The 14,334-nt window shown below is 37.0% G+C and overlaps 3 protein-coding genes across 3 annotated transcripts; 2 read left to right on the top strand and 1 right to left on the bottom strand.

Moving 5' to 3' along the window:
• Window positions 1-925: 925 nt before the first annotated feature.
• Window positions 926-5,271, top strand: acod1 (aconitate decarboxylase 1). The gene is made up of 5 exons (XM_059343473.1): window positions 926-937; window positions 1,103-1,264; window positions 2,183-2,272; window positions 2,358-2,557; window positions 3,952-5,271. Exons 1-5 carry the CDS (start codon window positions 926-928, stop codon window positions 4,910-4,912), a joined length of 1,425 nt encoding a protein of 474 aa, XP_059199456.1. The 3' UTR covers window positions 4,913-5,271.
• A 162-nt stretch (window positions 5,272-5,433) lies between these two features.
• Window positions 5,434-9,089, bottom strand: zgc:162944 (uncharacterized protein LOC569993 homolog). Its single transcript, XM_059343475.1, has 4 exons — window positions 8,853-9,089; window positions 7,826-7,997; window positions 7,470-7,668; window positions 5,434-6,102 (listed from the first exon to the last, which is right to left on the bottom strand). Exons 1-4 carry the CDS (start codon window positions 9,045-9,047, stop codon window positions 5,907-5,909), a joined length of 762 nt encoding a protein of 253 aa, XP_059199458.1. The 5' UTR covers window positions 9,048-9,089; the 3' UTR covers window positions 5,434-5,906.
• A 987-nt stretch (window positions 9,090-10,076) lies between these two features.
• cln5 (CLN5 intracellular trafficking protein) lies at window positions 10,077-13,982 on the top strand. The gene is made up of 4 exons (XM_059342638.1): window positions 10,077-10,277; window positions 11,447-11,621; window positions 12,577-12,802; window positions 13,179-13,982. The coding sequence occupies exons 1-4, from the start codon at window positions 10,171-10,173 to the stop codon at window positions 13,664-13,666; spliced, it is 996 nt and encodes a 331-aa protein (XP_059198621.1). The 5' UTR covers window positions 10,077-10,170; the 3' UTR covers window positions 13,667-13,982.
• Window positions 13,983-14,334: the final 352 nt, after the last annotated feature.

Here is a 14,334-nt window from a genome sequence, read left to right as displayed (position 1 = left end):
TGAACAAAAACAGGAGTGTTGGGTTCAATATCACCCATCCCCTAACCCCACTCATTCAAAAATGCATCCCCCCCCCCCCCCCCCCCATCCAAAAATCTCCACAAAGTCCCATTCAAAATGTTAAATGAAAAATGCCACTCTTCCTCCAAAACGTTCCATTAAACATGCAAATCTTCCTTCAAGCAATCCTCTGCATTTTTGCTCAGTCAATAGACTCTTCCTGCTCCTCATCAACATCCAACAACATGTCCCCTTCCTCAACATCCAACTCTGAGTCTTCCTCTTCAGTGTCACTTTCCAGCCTTGTTGAGGATGGCTCTGTGTCAGGCTCAAAGAGCCTTAGGTTTGCGCGAATGCCAACCAGCTTTTCCACTCTCACATTTGTGAGCCTGTTGCGAACCTTTGTGTGGGTTAGGGTTTGATTGAGGACTGACATGGATATTCAAGTGTATTTGAATGGCATCTGTTTGTTTTAGTCAAGATTATGCTAAAATATACTTTCCTCAACTATATTTAAGTTCCCTAAGAAGAGCCAACCTTCAATTTTGAAAATTCCCAGTTTATTCCCATAAATTCCCGTTAATTCCCATTAATTCCCGTTAATTCCCGTTAATTCCCATGGAAAGTTTCCGTCTTTGAAAATTCCGGGAATTTTGCAACCCTAATTATAACTGTTGTTTGATATCTGAAGCTGCATTAAGCTTTTAATTCAAATGAATCATGAACAAGAGATTTGTCAATATGTTTAAAATAAGGGAAACAAACCCAAGTCTATGTCCAGTCATTGTGAAAGTTCAGACTTCTCCTCATCCTGTTGTTGCCACTTTGGAAATTTGGTAGACCAGCCTTCAGATAGTGTAACTACCTATAAAAGGCGGATTCACATGGATGTTTGGTCACTTGAAGACATTGTTGAGCTACAACAATGCTGCGCAAGGTATTACTGTTTTCTTTAAGACTTACATATTTTCTTAAATTACATTTTTTTTAGTGTTTTGGGGTCTAAAGATATACAGATGCAGCATATTTTTATTTGGATTCTTTACAACTGTACCGTATGTGGAGAGGTTTGCATCTGACTGTCCCCGTTTCACCTTTCCAGGGTATTACAGAGAGCTTTGGAGCTGCTATCCATGCCTTCAACAGCGCCCAGCTGACAGATGGTGTGATTAGCAGGAGCAAAAGGATGATGCTGGACTCTCTGGGCGTTGGTCTGTTAGGAACCAGGACAGATGTCTTTAATAAGGCTCTCACATACAGCCAGGTACGCTAAACCATTTGACTTAAGGGTGTACAGACTAAGATGTGACATATAAAAGCATCATATGAAAACATTGAACATCTAATGGAAAAAATTTGATTTTCACATAATATTGAAAGAAATAGGATTAGGATAACAATGGAAACTTTTTTAATTTTATTTTATATGGGTTAAAAACATATTTAATTCTAAATACATATTAGTATATGTATTATAAAGAAAATAACAGAGACTATTATTAGACAAATATCTGTATGAATACATTTTATGAAGACATTAAATAAATTAAACATTAAATTAATTAATTTAAAATTTAAACAAATAAATTAAAGGGAAACTTAAATTTAAAAAAAGTTTTTTTTAAAGGGGGGATTTGATTAAAGCATTTTGAATAAAGCCAATTAAAACAGAATGATTAATTTATGTCACATTTTTATTTTTAATATTATGTTTTGGCACATTTACTGGCATATTCAGTTAATAAGTCATTATATATTTTTAATTTAGGCAGCTTCCGTCATCTGTTACCTATTAGTAATATCTGTCAACCCTTAATATACTTTTTACCTCTCTTTAACCTGTGAGCATCGTCATATCTTTGTTTCTTTGGCCTCATCAGAAGTTGTCTGTGTTGATCAGAAACTAAAATATTTAACTTCTGATTGTCAAATATCATTTACAGCTGACAGTTATGCTAACTGAACTACTGTGCACTGTGATTGATTTCCTTTTCTATGAAATGTTGACATTATAAGTCTGCTTCCAGCGCTTCTTCAATAGGCCAATTACAACTGCAGTCCCTTTCATGCTTCTATTATGAACTCATAATTTTGTTTGTTGGAAATTAGGATCGTCACTGCTGAGCTTAGAGTTGCAACCGTATTTAATTGCACACTTATCGTCATTATTGTCTGATTGCAGTTGTTTACGTCTGTCGAGAGGAGCAGTGTTTGGGGTAAATCGAGGATAACTCTTCCTCCTCATTACGCTGCCTTTGTCAACGGCATTGCGGTAAGCTTGGTCAAATAATTGCATCACAATATATGTAAAAACATGATATTATGGTTTGATTAACCATTCTGTCACACGGTAATAGGTTCACTCCATGGACTTTGACGACACTTGGCACCCTGCTACTCATCCGTCAGGAGCTGTGCTTCCTGCCCTGCTGGCCCTAGCAGAGACACTGCCCAGGCAGCCTTCTGGTCTGGATCTGCTGCTGGCCTTCAATGTTGGTATCGAGGTACAGGGCAGACTCTTGAGGTTCTCCAGAGAAGCCTACAACATCCCTGAGAGGTGAGATATTTAATTATATTAACGAACATCTGACTGTTGAAGTTCTGGATCACATTAATGTGCACCTTTGCTGTGTTATTGTAAATGAATATACACTGGAAATACTTAGGCTACATTAGATTTATTGTCCCCAGGGGGAAATTCATTTTCAAAGCACTCTACATATGAACGTTAACAAATAACACAGACTATAAGTGTTAAAGGGGTTATTCATCTAAATTACTAAAAATACAACGCCTACCTCTACTGGTATCTGTCCTTGCAGAAGTTTGGATTGTATGGGTGAAGGTGGTGTATGAATTCTAGTTTGTGGTCTCACAGAATTGAAAATCGACATTCCACAAAAACATCTTTCGCTTCAAAAAAAAAAGTCTCACCTTGTAAAAATCCATACAGCTCACTGTCAGCTGTTTTCATAAGGAATATTTATTCAGTAAAAAGTAGTTTCAATAACCTGCAAGTTCTGGAGATTTTTTTTTTGTGAAGACAAGCTGCTGTCAAATTTCTCAAATATATTTTTTTAATGGGGTTATGCCTTGAGCAGCACATACAGTACCTGCAGACATAAGGGTTTGACACAGAATCCTCATGATGTGTAAAAGGTTTGAGACATCTGTTGAAGAAAAAGTAGAAAGAACAAAAGAAAGTTTTCAGCTAGAGCTCCAACTAACAGTTATCCTCACTATAATTTAATCTGCCAATTCATTCACTCAATCTAAACTTTACTACGGACACAGGGTCCAGATAAAGACTAATAAGACTTTACATAGAGTGAATTACATACAAGAGTACACTAAGAAATCCTGGTTGAAAGAGAATATAACTCAGTGTCCACCATGGATATAAAAACTATACTAAATAGAAAGTAGTTCCAACATGAAAATGCTCACAACAATGACTGTTACTGTGACTATTAATTTCAGTAACCAGGTCATGATTTCTGGGAAGAAACACTGATGTTGAGTTTTTCTTTGCTTGTTTTGGCACTTTGAGCATCAAAAGCCAAGTGTCTTATAGTTCCATTATCCTTAAGACGAAAAATATCTATTGTACAGATTTTTGGTGTTGGGGTGAACTGTCTAAAGTGTGACCACTAACTGGACTTGAGACGACTTGAACATTACTTTTTATTGCAGTTATATCCTGTCTGGGTCTGCTATGTGTTGTGTTGTCTAATCTACTCTATTTGTATCTTACCTATGTACTTGCTGTCTTTTATATTTGTATTTATCTTTAATTTTTTAGGGACTACGGATGCAAACTAGCAGCCTTGCTATAATCCGGCATATTTACAAAAATGTTTATCGATGTTCATTAATGTGCACTGTCCCTATCCAAAAATAAAGTATTCATATTCATAACTGATTTATTTTTATCTTCCTCCCTCCTCTCAGATTCCACCCTCCCAGTGTTGTTGGAGTGATGGGCAGCGCTGCGGCCTCAGCTAAGCTCCTGGGTCTGTCCCCTGCACAGTGTAGCCATGCTCTTGCTATCGCAGCCTCCTCTGCCGGGGCTCCCCTGGCCAACGCTGCCACACAAACGAAACCTCTCCATATTGGCAACGCTGCTCGAAGAGGCCTGGAGGCGGCTCAGTTGGCCCAGATGGGACTGACGGGGAATCCTTCCATTCTGGATTTGAACCGGGGGTTTGGCGTTTACTACAAGGACTACAGCCCCTCAGCAATGGCAGTTTCTGCCTCTCGCCACTTTAAATGGATTCTGGAAGAGCAGGACGTGGCCTTTAAGCGCATCCCTGCTCACCTGGGCATGCACTGGGCTGTGGATGCAGCGCTGGCAGCTAGAGCAAAGCTTGAAAGTACAGTCAGGCATTTTGACGTGAGCCAGATCAGGCAGGTCACACTACGAGTGCCTCCATCCAAGTATGTTGACTGCCCGTTACCTGCAACAGAGCACCAAGCCAGGCACTCATTCCAGTTCAACGCCTGCTCTGCTCTGCTGGATAACAAAGTGACAGTGTCTTCCTTCAGTGAGGCTCAGATTAACCGCCCCGCTCTGAAGGAGCTCCTGTCCAACGTGAAAGTCGAGACCCCAAATGATAACCAACCCAATTTTGACAAGATGTACTGTGAAGTTGAAATAGAAACTCATCAGGGGCAGAGTGTTGCAGCCAGATGTGATACCTTTTATGGCCACTGGAGGAAGCCACTGAGTCAGGAGGACCTGGTGGAGAAGTTCAGCGTTAATGCTTCTTCAGTGTTGTGCACAGAGGGAGTGGAGGGTGTGATCGATGTGATAGGAAACATTGAGGAAGTGAGAGAGTGTTCGGTCTTGGGTTCATATCTGAGCATGACAAGCAGTCAGCACCAGCAGCTCTATAGCACAGGAACAGTGTGATTATACAGTGGTGTGTGTGTGTGTGTGTGTGTGTGTGTGTGTGTGTGTGTGTGTGTGTGTGTGTGTGTAAGTAGGAGTGTCAGGATTCTCTAAACCCATGATTTGATTTTCAATTTGAATGGTAAATTTCCGATTTAACATATCCTGCTTTTGATTGGGATAATTGTAACTCAAAAAGATCAAGAAATCATGACACCCCTAGTGTAAAATAATTTACAACCCAGTTTTTTTTTTTTTTTTTTTTAAAGTAACCTTGAAGTAGATATACATACAAGTATATTATGATTAATGTACTAAAGGTGCTATCAACGGACATATTAATGTCAGTGTACTTGTCCACTTGCAGTATTTAAAAAAATAATAATAATAATTCCAACTTTTTTCTCCACTAGAAGTGTTTAATATTTTAAATGCAGTCTATTAAACTATATCTAAGTATATATACTTTTATTATTCATTATATATAAAATGTAAAAATGAAAAGTTTAGCATAACAAAAGCACTTGATTGCATATTCAAGTGCATCTTAATGTTTTTTTTTCCTCCATAGTACAGTCATGTACACTTATTGTGTTATAGGTAAATCATGAATCAGCATTCTAAGTCTACTTTGTTTATTTCAGTGTGGTTTTTTTACCTGAAGAATCATAATGTAAATATGTTATATGCATATTTTTTTACTTCCATGTAATCAGAAATAAAGAACTGAAAAATTGAAATTTTTATTTTATTGTGTATTTTGTACAATAAAATAGCTGCTGTTGATTTTTTTTTTTAAATGGTTACATTTGCCATTATGTTACTGATCCGCTGCATCACAATATAATCCCATAACATTGAGTCCGTCTTAGATTTCTGCAAAATTAATCAGACCATGAAGTGCACAATACTACAAGAAACATATTTTATCTGGAAGTGCTACTGTTAAGCTCTCTAAAACGACAGCCCTTATTCTCTTCTTCCTTTTTCCACCATCTTTGGAGTATTAATACAATCAAGCAAGTTTCAACACATCCTTCACCATCGATCCAATCCCATCAAATATCTCGTGTATTGGAGCGTTGCACATGAAAGCGGAGGTGGTGACCAGCTTGTTTTTCTCGTCCACGTGGCTCTCGCTGACGCTCTTACTCACGTGCTTACAGCCCAACTGGTTGATGGCGGCTGCGGTGCCGGCAGTGTCGGGATACCTGAGAGAGAAGAGGCACCACACAGTGTTTAAGATGCTTTAAAAAAAGAGTTTATTTCACATTATTATTTCACATACAGAAAGAATATGTGTGGTGAAGAGAATTGCAATGCTCTTAGGGCTATGCCTGTCACAAAAATTAATATTTTGACTTATCGTTTGATAAATAAAAATGGACACGGTAGTTTTTTTCTGGACTCAATATATTGTCGTTTACATGCGTGAGTTTTTGTGTTGTGTTTAAAGTAATGCTGCAAATGTTTGACAGGCAGTACAAATTGGCGAAAAAGGCTATATTTCCCAGGCAGCAATTCCAGCTGTTTATATGTTATTTTAATAATAAAATAATATAATACATAAGGTTTATCTCAGTGCAATGTTTTGTTAACAGAGCCTGAAAGTCTATTTTATTTGTTTTTGTTGTAGTTTATTCATTTATGTTTTATTTATCTAGGATATATTAATATTTCTTTTCCACATTGCAATTTCAATGCTTAATATTCTGGAGATTTAAAAATGAATTGCTGTGGAAAAAGGTGTACTTATTATGCTCTAATATTGTTATAAAATTAAAACAACATCAATCCAACGATGATAGTTTCTGCAAAAATATATTGTCCTAAAAATGTGTTATCGTGACCGGAATACTTAGGGCTATACTAAAAGAATAGTGTAGGAATGAATTTCTTTTAGCTATTATTTATCGAATATGAAAGCTTTTCCTAATTCTAAACATCTAAATATTCCAGTTTATCACAATTTTTTGGGCTTTCAGGCTACAAAAATAAGACAAGCCAACATTTTAGGCAGGCTTTTTGTTTATGAAGCGGTTTTCTTTGTTTTCCTTTTTATGAGATTATCTGAACCACATTATTTGCAGGTGAAATGCAAAGTAACTACACCTAAGATTGCACTTATGGTCCATCATTTGACAAGAAACTTTGTGCTTTGTAAATGGTGGGAATGCATGTTTACAACAGAGTTTCTCTAATAATTTTCCATCTTTTTTTGTTTGCTCTCTAATTTAAGATTGAATAACTTGTTTTTACTTAAAAACAACATGCAGCAGAGTCTGTGCTTGCCGACTTTAACCCATTTAGGCCTAAAACGCCTGTAAAAAAAACTGCCTGTAAAACCTCTGGGCGATTTAAAAATAACCCCCTAAAACCTGAAGTTTTTCTGGAAATTCAACAGAAGTGTCAACGCTTCTACTAAATAATAGATTTTTCAGCCTCTGTAGCAGATAGAAATTAAATTCAAAAAGTATTTGAGAGCATATACAAATACTACAAAACGACTTATCCGCTTTCCCGGCTTTAATGGGTTGAGACAAACAGTATCTGTATTTCTCAGAAGAGTTAGACTCACTTGTCATCATTCTCGATGCCGACGGTGACCTCACAGCCGGGGAACACCTTGGCAGCCAGGACAGGTGAGATGCAGCAGAGGCCGATGGGTTTCCCCTCCCCGTGGAACGCCTGCAGCGCAGCCTTCACCTCGTCATTAACGGAGCAGTCCTTCCCCTGCACGGCCCATGTGCACAGGTTCTTTGCTGCCCCAAAACCACCTACGAGACGTTGCAAAAATGTGATGATTTAAGTCATTCCATGCACTCTTTGGTAGATCAAGAACAACATTTTTAATCAGGAATAAAAATGATTTAAAAAATGGCCATCAATTTTAGTCTCATGGAGTACAGTAGGAGGAGATTATCTTTGACAAACCTGGGAATATAACAGCGTCGTGGTCTTTGACACTGAGCTTGGACAGGTCCAGGATGTTTCCACGGGCCAGTCTTGCGCTCTCCACCAACACGTTTCTTTTCTCCTCAGATGGTTCGCCTTTCAGGTGATTCACCACGTGCATCTGGTCAATGTTGGGGGCGAACATGTTTACCTGCAATAAATAAATCAAAAATGAAGATCGACATTTTACAGCATTAAAAAAAAGACACAATGAGCACAAAAACAAATAAATTCAAAGGGACTTTTTTTTTTAATTAAATGTGAAATAGGAAAAACATCAATGTAAGCTCAAACCAACATTTTACAACCAAAATAAATTCAATTTGCAATGATATAAAAATGAATAAAAGAAGCCAAAAAAAGAGAAGCCGATCCTCTCATTGAGGTATTGAGGACATAAGCTGCCAAAATTACACTAAAACTCTTGATAAATAAACTAATAAACCCTAAAATATACCCCAATATACCCAAATTATCAGAAATAAAAAAATAGGCAATTGATAAAATGAATAGTTCTGTTTGAATCACCTGCTTCTTGTTTTATTTACCTTTTTTTGTATCAATTTAAAAAAATGTTTTTACCTGAATTCAAGTGTACTGCGTTTTATTTATTTATTTATGCATGTCATTTCTTCCTTTTAAAATATATATATTTTTTGGACCAGTCATGTAACATTATGGTTCGTTTTTTGGATTATTCAGAAAGAAATGAATTAAGGAAGTAATCAAAATAGAAGTCATGCACAAGTTCAACAGAGGCAGAGAGCAGTTTGGCCTGTTGACCCCAAAGCCTGCAGCAAGTGTTTTTATCTTTATGTTGTCTCTTTCTTACATACAGACACACAATAAAACACAAAACAATAAAAGAGCAAAGTTGCACTGTATCAGGGCACACAGGAATCTACTGATAATACGAATATGCATGTATCTCACACACTACAAAAACTTGTCAACATACAGCAGCAGCAGCAGCAGTAGCTGCAGGTCAGATGAGTGTTAAACTTACAGTCGCACCTCCTCTGCTCAGGTGGACCAGGACAGCGGAGGCCTCGTGGATCTCACTGCCGTCATAAACTCCGCAGCCCGCCAGCACCACGGCCACGCGCTTAGCCATCTGTGAGCTGTAGTAACTTTTATTTACTGCCTGAATTGTGCTGAAAGTCAGTATGTTACGACCACAGTGGTGCAGCAGGGTGAGCATGGCGGACTGTCAGCGGAGAGCACCTTCTTCTACGGTTTTTTATTCTTTTTCTGCACTAACCGGCTTTTTGTCGATGCTTCAGCGCCATCTGGTGTCGAAACCTGGGGGCTAAGTGTTCTTGAAATAAAACTTAAGGAAATTCTTAAGAAGAAAAAAAGATGTTCCTACGAATGTTCTTCAATGCTTTTCAGCATTTCTTTCTTAAAAAATGTTGTATGTCTTAGGAACTTCTTAGTTTTCTCACTGAGGAGGTTCTAAAATGTTTTAACTTGAGATCATTCGTGTGACAATAACGCTTTTATCCGTGTATGTTCATAGTGATTTATATATATGTAGACAAGCTGAGAAAGCCAGTTGAAAGGTAAATCATAGGAGCTATCACAGTGTGCCATTGATGTTTCTAGACCATTTTTAAAATGTGAATTTTCTTTCTACAATGAAAACTATTACTATTTTTAATTTACATGCAAATAGACTGTTTTGTTGTTTTATTGTTTATCATTTATTCTGCTGTTTTTGCGTGTATAAATGGTAAAAATTAAAATAAAAAAAAATGGTACATGGTACATAGATAGTGACCTTTGTCAACAGAGACAGACACCAGAGACAGAATAACAGAATATTTCTAACATAATATATTTAAGAAATAAAACAAAGAGAAATAATAGTGTAAATAACGGGCAATGAGCACAATCGATTAAAAATTGATCAATACATATTATTTTTTACTTATATTTATTTTTATAATTATTTTTTCATATCATATTTTCTGTTTATATAGTTTTTAAATACATAATTACTTCTATATCTATATGTCCTTCATTTATATTTACATTCATTAACTCGTATACTTCACTTTATTATTTTTTCCATAATGTTTATGAATATATTTATTAATTCGTACATTTATTAATGTATAAACTTATGTCCACTTTTTTCTAATGTTATTATTGGCATATACTGGATAAATAAGTTTTTATCGGCAGTCACTCCTGTCATGTGATTTTGTTTCATCAACAAAGTCATGTGACCAGTGATGAGGAAGTGTGTTCAGAGGGGAAGGATCATGGGAGAGCTGTCTCCGTAACTTAATCTCTTTTTTGTCAGTTTTTGAGACTTCATCATGACTCACAGGGAGGCTGCTGTGTGTTTAAACCTGCTCCTGTTTCTTCATGTTGGTGCTCAGCTGTGGAGGAGTCATGGAAAGCAGCAGTGGCCCGTCCCCTACAGGTGAGGAGACGGTCAACTCTCCGTACTGCTCTGCAGCGCTGTGACAGCTAGAAAACAAGTATCTGTTTGGAGAAAGTTTGAACATGTTGAACAACTTTCTGGCCTAACTTCTGATCAACTATGCCTCAAAATAAGGGTTTGTGTTGTATTCGTAGTATTGGACTTTTTAGTGGACTTTTAGCTGAAGGCAGTTATCAAATTACGTCTGGTGCGTTCACATGACTTTAGAAACTTTGGACAGTAAAAGCACGTGAGAAATCTAATTTCAGTGAGGTCATTTACAACACGTTTTGGATGTGACCAGTAACTAAGTACATTTACTTAAGTACAAATTTGAGGTACTTGTAGTACTTGAGTATTTATATTTTCAACTACTTTGTACTTGGACGTGGAAATATTATTCGTTTTAATTTTATTATTTTAATTTATTTGATAACTTTGCAAGTTACTTTACTTTTCAGGATTAGAGTAATATTACTAGAAAATTTCCTTTGAGGAAATTCTGAAAGGGCCACGGGGGCTACTGCCGGTGTGTGTACACTATGATGAGATTCTTCATTTCAAACAATTAATACTAGTAATGTTATGATAGTATATAATATACAAGGAGCACACCTACAACAACCTTTTCAAGTATTTATTTATACAGCAACCTATGCCCTTTAACCTCAAAATGTGTGTGTGTGTGTGTGTGTGTGAGTGAGAGAGAAATATGTGTATCTGGAAGAGTGTGTGTGTGTAATGAAAATCCTATAAAGTTACCTGTGTGTGTGTGTGTGTGTGTGTGTGTGTGTGTGTGTGCGTGTGTGTGTTTGAAGCATGTGTATCTGGAGGAGTGTGCACGCTTACGCGCATGTGTGTGCGTGTATCTGTAACTGTAATCACATCAAAGGATCAAAGGCAATCAGAGCAGAGCAATCAACAGAGCCCCTAATAATAACAATGTACAAATTGATTAATCAATAATACTATTACTGCTGCTACTTCTAGTTCTACTATCCCTGGAGGCAACAGTTGTTCAGGCCCTTCAGACTTGGACCACTGGTTCAAATGAGGCATGTGTATGGGTCATGGTTTTGCATTTGTGGAAATATATATTTACAATACAATGAAAAAAAAATGAATTTCCTTTTGTGGGATTAATAAAGTATATTAATCAACATCCACAGACGGTTTGATAGTCGTCCTGCAGCAGACTCTTACTGTGAAGCTCTCTACCCGTTCTGTCCCACTGGAGACAGAGATGGACGCATTCCCTACATGAGAGACAGCGACGTCATCTCCGTTTACCGACTGCAAACACCCGTGTGGGAATTCAAGTATGGAGATTTGATGGGGAAATTTGTAAGTACATAAATCCTTTTGTTTTCAATTAAAACATGTTGCTGATATTCAATTCTCCATCAGTACACTGAGGTCAGAGGTTTGGTTATCAGAGTCTGAAGAAATGCATCAAACAACCTAGTGATGCTGGTAGTTCAACTCTGGAGTCATTATTGAGTTCTAGACTGAAATTACAATAAAGTCTAAATATAATGTGCCGTATGCATGTTGTTGTTCAAAAAGAAAATCATTTAGAATTTACTTGTTTGTTTGTATGATTTTATGGGCTATTTTGATAATTTTTTTCTTGGTAGAAGGGTTGCATTGGTATGAGAGGTATTATGTTTTACACAATTATTATTATTATTAGTAGTATTATTAACAGTTTAGTAAGCCTGAATTTAATGAAAACAAGTTTTGATGAAAACAAAAAGCACCTTATTCCAATCTCTTTTAAATAAAAGTGTGTCAAAAAAGTCTCCCTTTTGAAAACAAAATGTATAAAATATTTTTCCATACTGCGGGCCCAGTAGTTTTGATTAGACAAATTAAAATTTTCTCATTGTGGTTTCAAGTTCAAATGAAATTCCTCACTATTTACAGATTTTGTTTTTCATTTAATTTTACTTAATTACATTAAGTATGTTCTCCTGTGTTCATCAAAGTTTATATAACTCCTGAAATGCAGATTTTATCGTAAAAAAAAAAGCTATAATACTTATAATACTAAACTAAAATAGCCATAATTGGTGCTGATATTTCTTGTGTTATTGATGATAATATCATCTAAAATTGAGAGTAAATTACCGTTGTGTCCCTGTAGACGGTAAAACATGTTTAAACTGACACTGACAGTTATTAAATATATGTGGTGGCTGGTAAAATGGAAGTGCAACTGGTGACTTTATTCATAGCACAGCTGTACATCATGTCTGCCCACAAACGAGAGCTGATATGTTTCTGTTCTGTTTCACAGCACATCATGCACGATGCCATCGGCTTCAGCAGTTCAGAAACAGGGGCCAACTACACCATGGAGTGGTACGAGCTGTTTCAGCTGGGTAACTGCACCTTCCCTCACCTCAGACCTGAAGTCTACGCACCTTTCTGGTGCAACCAGGGAGCTGCCTGCTTCTTCGAAGGCATCGATGACTTACACTGGTCACAAAACGGCACCTTGGAGAAAATAGGAGAACTTACAGGTGAGACTTCACATGTGTAAATTTCTATATTTGCTCAAAGAAGAAAATGTAAAAACAGTGCTATTTTTTGTTTACAAGTAAAAGATAAGGCCTAAAAATATTGTAAACACAATAAAAAGCCCCACGTGGCACTTGGGGAAATGGTTCTCCATGTTCTTCCAGTTTATTTTTATCAGTTTCACCTACAGTTGCCCACAAATGCACAATTTACCCATTTACCGATCTGAGTACAGTTTTTTTTTCTTTAAAACTACAGTGCCCAGCTTCTGTAGCCAATTACTTTTTAATTACCTTTTTAAAAATGAAACTGACTTCCTGCAGGACAATTTTCAATCCTGGTTTTAAAAATATTTTCATCCTTCATATCTTCATCCAGGGAACCAGTTCAATGACATGGCCCATTGGGTCCAGGACGACAACGAGACGGGGATCTACTACGAAACCTGGACAGTTCTCTCCGACCCCGGGCCTAACGCCACGGTGTGGTTCGAGTCCTACGACTGCTCCCAGTTCGTCCACCGCACATACAGGAAACTGACTGAACTGGGAGCCAAACTCTCCAGCCGATCACAAACCAACTACACCAAGATCTATCTGTACAGCGGGGAGCCCACATTCCTCGGCAACGACAGCGACATCTTCGGACAGCCCGCTCTGAAGAACCTGGCAGCGGACATCCTTAAATTTTACCACACATTCAGACCGCACCAATCATTTGTAGACGCTTTCATCAGCCTGCTGGAGGCTTATAAAGAGGTGGTGCTGGACAAGAGCTTCTACCTCTACTACAACTTTGAGTACTGGCATCTGCCAATGAAGCCTCCCTATGTGCAGATTACATATGAAGAGGTACCTTTGCCTTAACATAAAACTTTTATTAGTGTTTACATCAAGTGCTGCAACACATAATTATTTTTCTTTTTTTAATTTAAGCAATTGCTCAAAAGCCAAAGATATTAACAGTAATAAGAAACAAATCCTCACATGCATTTCTTTTTTTCTGCAAATCTTGGGCCAACATGGATTCAGTGCTCAGAAAAACATTTTAAAATTTTACTTGTAGAATTAAATTACAACTAGGCACTCTGTCACCTTATCATGGGATACAATCAAAAGCTAGAAACAGCTGCTAAATTAACCATGCGAAAATATTTTTGATTGAATAAAATTATAAAAAGTGTTTGTCAGTCACATAATTGATTAACTACTTGTTTCTGTATTAGGTTTATCAGAGAAATCTGTACAAAGCTGCTTTTTATTGGTCTGAGAAGGTTATAAAAAATAAAAAAAATCTGCTACGTTAGGAAAGCTCAAATTCGTCCCGAACCCCTTGCATGTGCTTTTTTAATACTGTAAACTACATAGGATCTGAAAGATGTGAGAATATTCATGCGGAACAGAGCTTTTTAAAAATTTAATTTAGTGAATTGTTCCAAATAAACTGTCTGCAACTTAAGGAAAGAAAACCGTTTCAACCCATGTCATACTCTGACACCAGCACTGTATTTCATGCATTTTAATATTTCAGCAGA

Source organism: Centropristis striata, chromosome 10 (genome assembly GCF_030273125.1).
Source record: "Centropristis striata isolate RG_2023a ecotype Rhode Island chromosome 10, C.striata_1.0, whole genome shotgun sequence".
In the NCBI taxonomy this organism is placed as follows: domain Eukaryota; kingdom Metazoa; phylum Chordata; class Actinopteri; order Perciformes; family Serranidae; genus Centropristis; species Centropristis striata.
This window is presented reverse-complemented; position numbering and strand designations above follow the sequence as displayed.

Excerpts from the sequence above, each read along its gene's own strand:
- cln5 (XM_059342638.1), top strand. The coding sequence starts at position 10,171 with ATGACTCACAGGGAGGCTGCTGTGTGTTTAAACCTGCTCCTGTTTCTT. Across the intron at positions 10,278-11,446 it reads CAGTGGCCCGTCCCCTACAG|ACGGTTTGATAGTCGTCCTG; the intron begins GTGAGGAGACGG and ends CAACATCCACAG. Across the intron at positions 11,622-12,576 it reads GAGATTTGATGGGGAAATTT|CACATCATGCACGATGCCAT; the intron begins GTAAGTACATAA and ends TCTGTTTCACAG.
- acod1 (XM_059343473.1), top strand. Across the intron at positions 1,265-2,182 it reads AGGCTCTCACATACAGCCAG|TTGTTTACGTCTGTCGAGAG; the intron begins GTACGCTAAACC and ends GTCTGATTGCAG. Across the intron at positions 2,558-3,951 it reads GCCTACAACATCCCTGAGAG|ATTCCACCCTCCCAGTGTTG; the intron begins GTGAGATATTTA and ends CCCTCCTCTCAG.
- zgc:162944 (XM_059343475.1), bottom strand. The coding sequence starts at position 9,047 with ATGCTCACCCTGCTGCACCACTGTGGTCGTAACATACTGACTTTCAGC. Across the intron at positions 7,998-8,852 it reads TGAGCAGAGGAGGTGCGACT|GTAAACATGTTCGCCCCCAA; the intron begins GTAAGTTTAACA and ends TATTTATTGCAG. Across the intron at positions 6,103-7,469 it reads GGCATCGAGAATGATGACAA|GTATCCCGACACTGCCGGCA; the intron begins GTGAGTCTAACT and ends CTTCTCTCTCAG.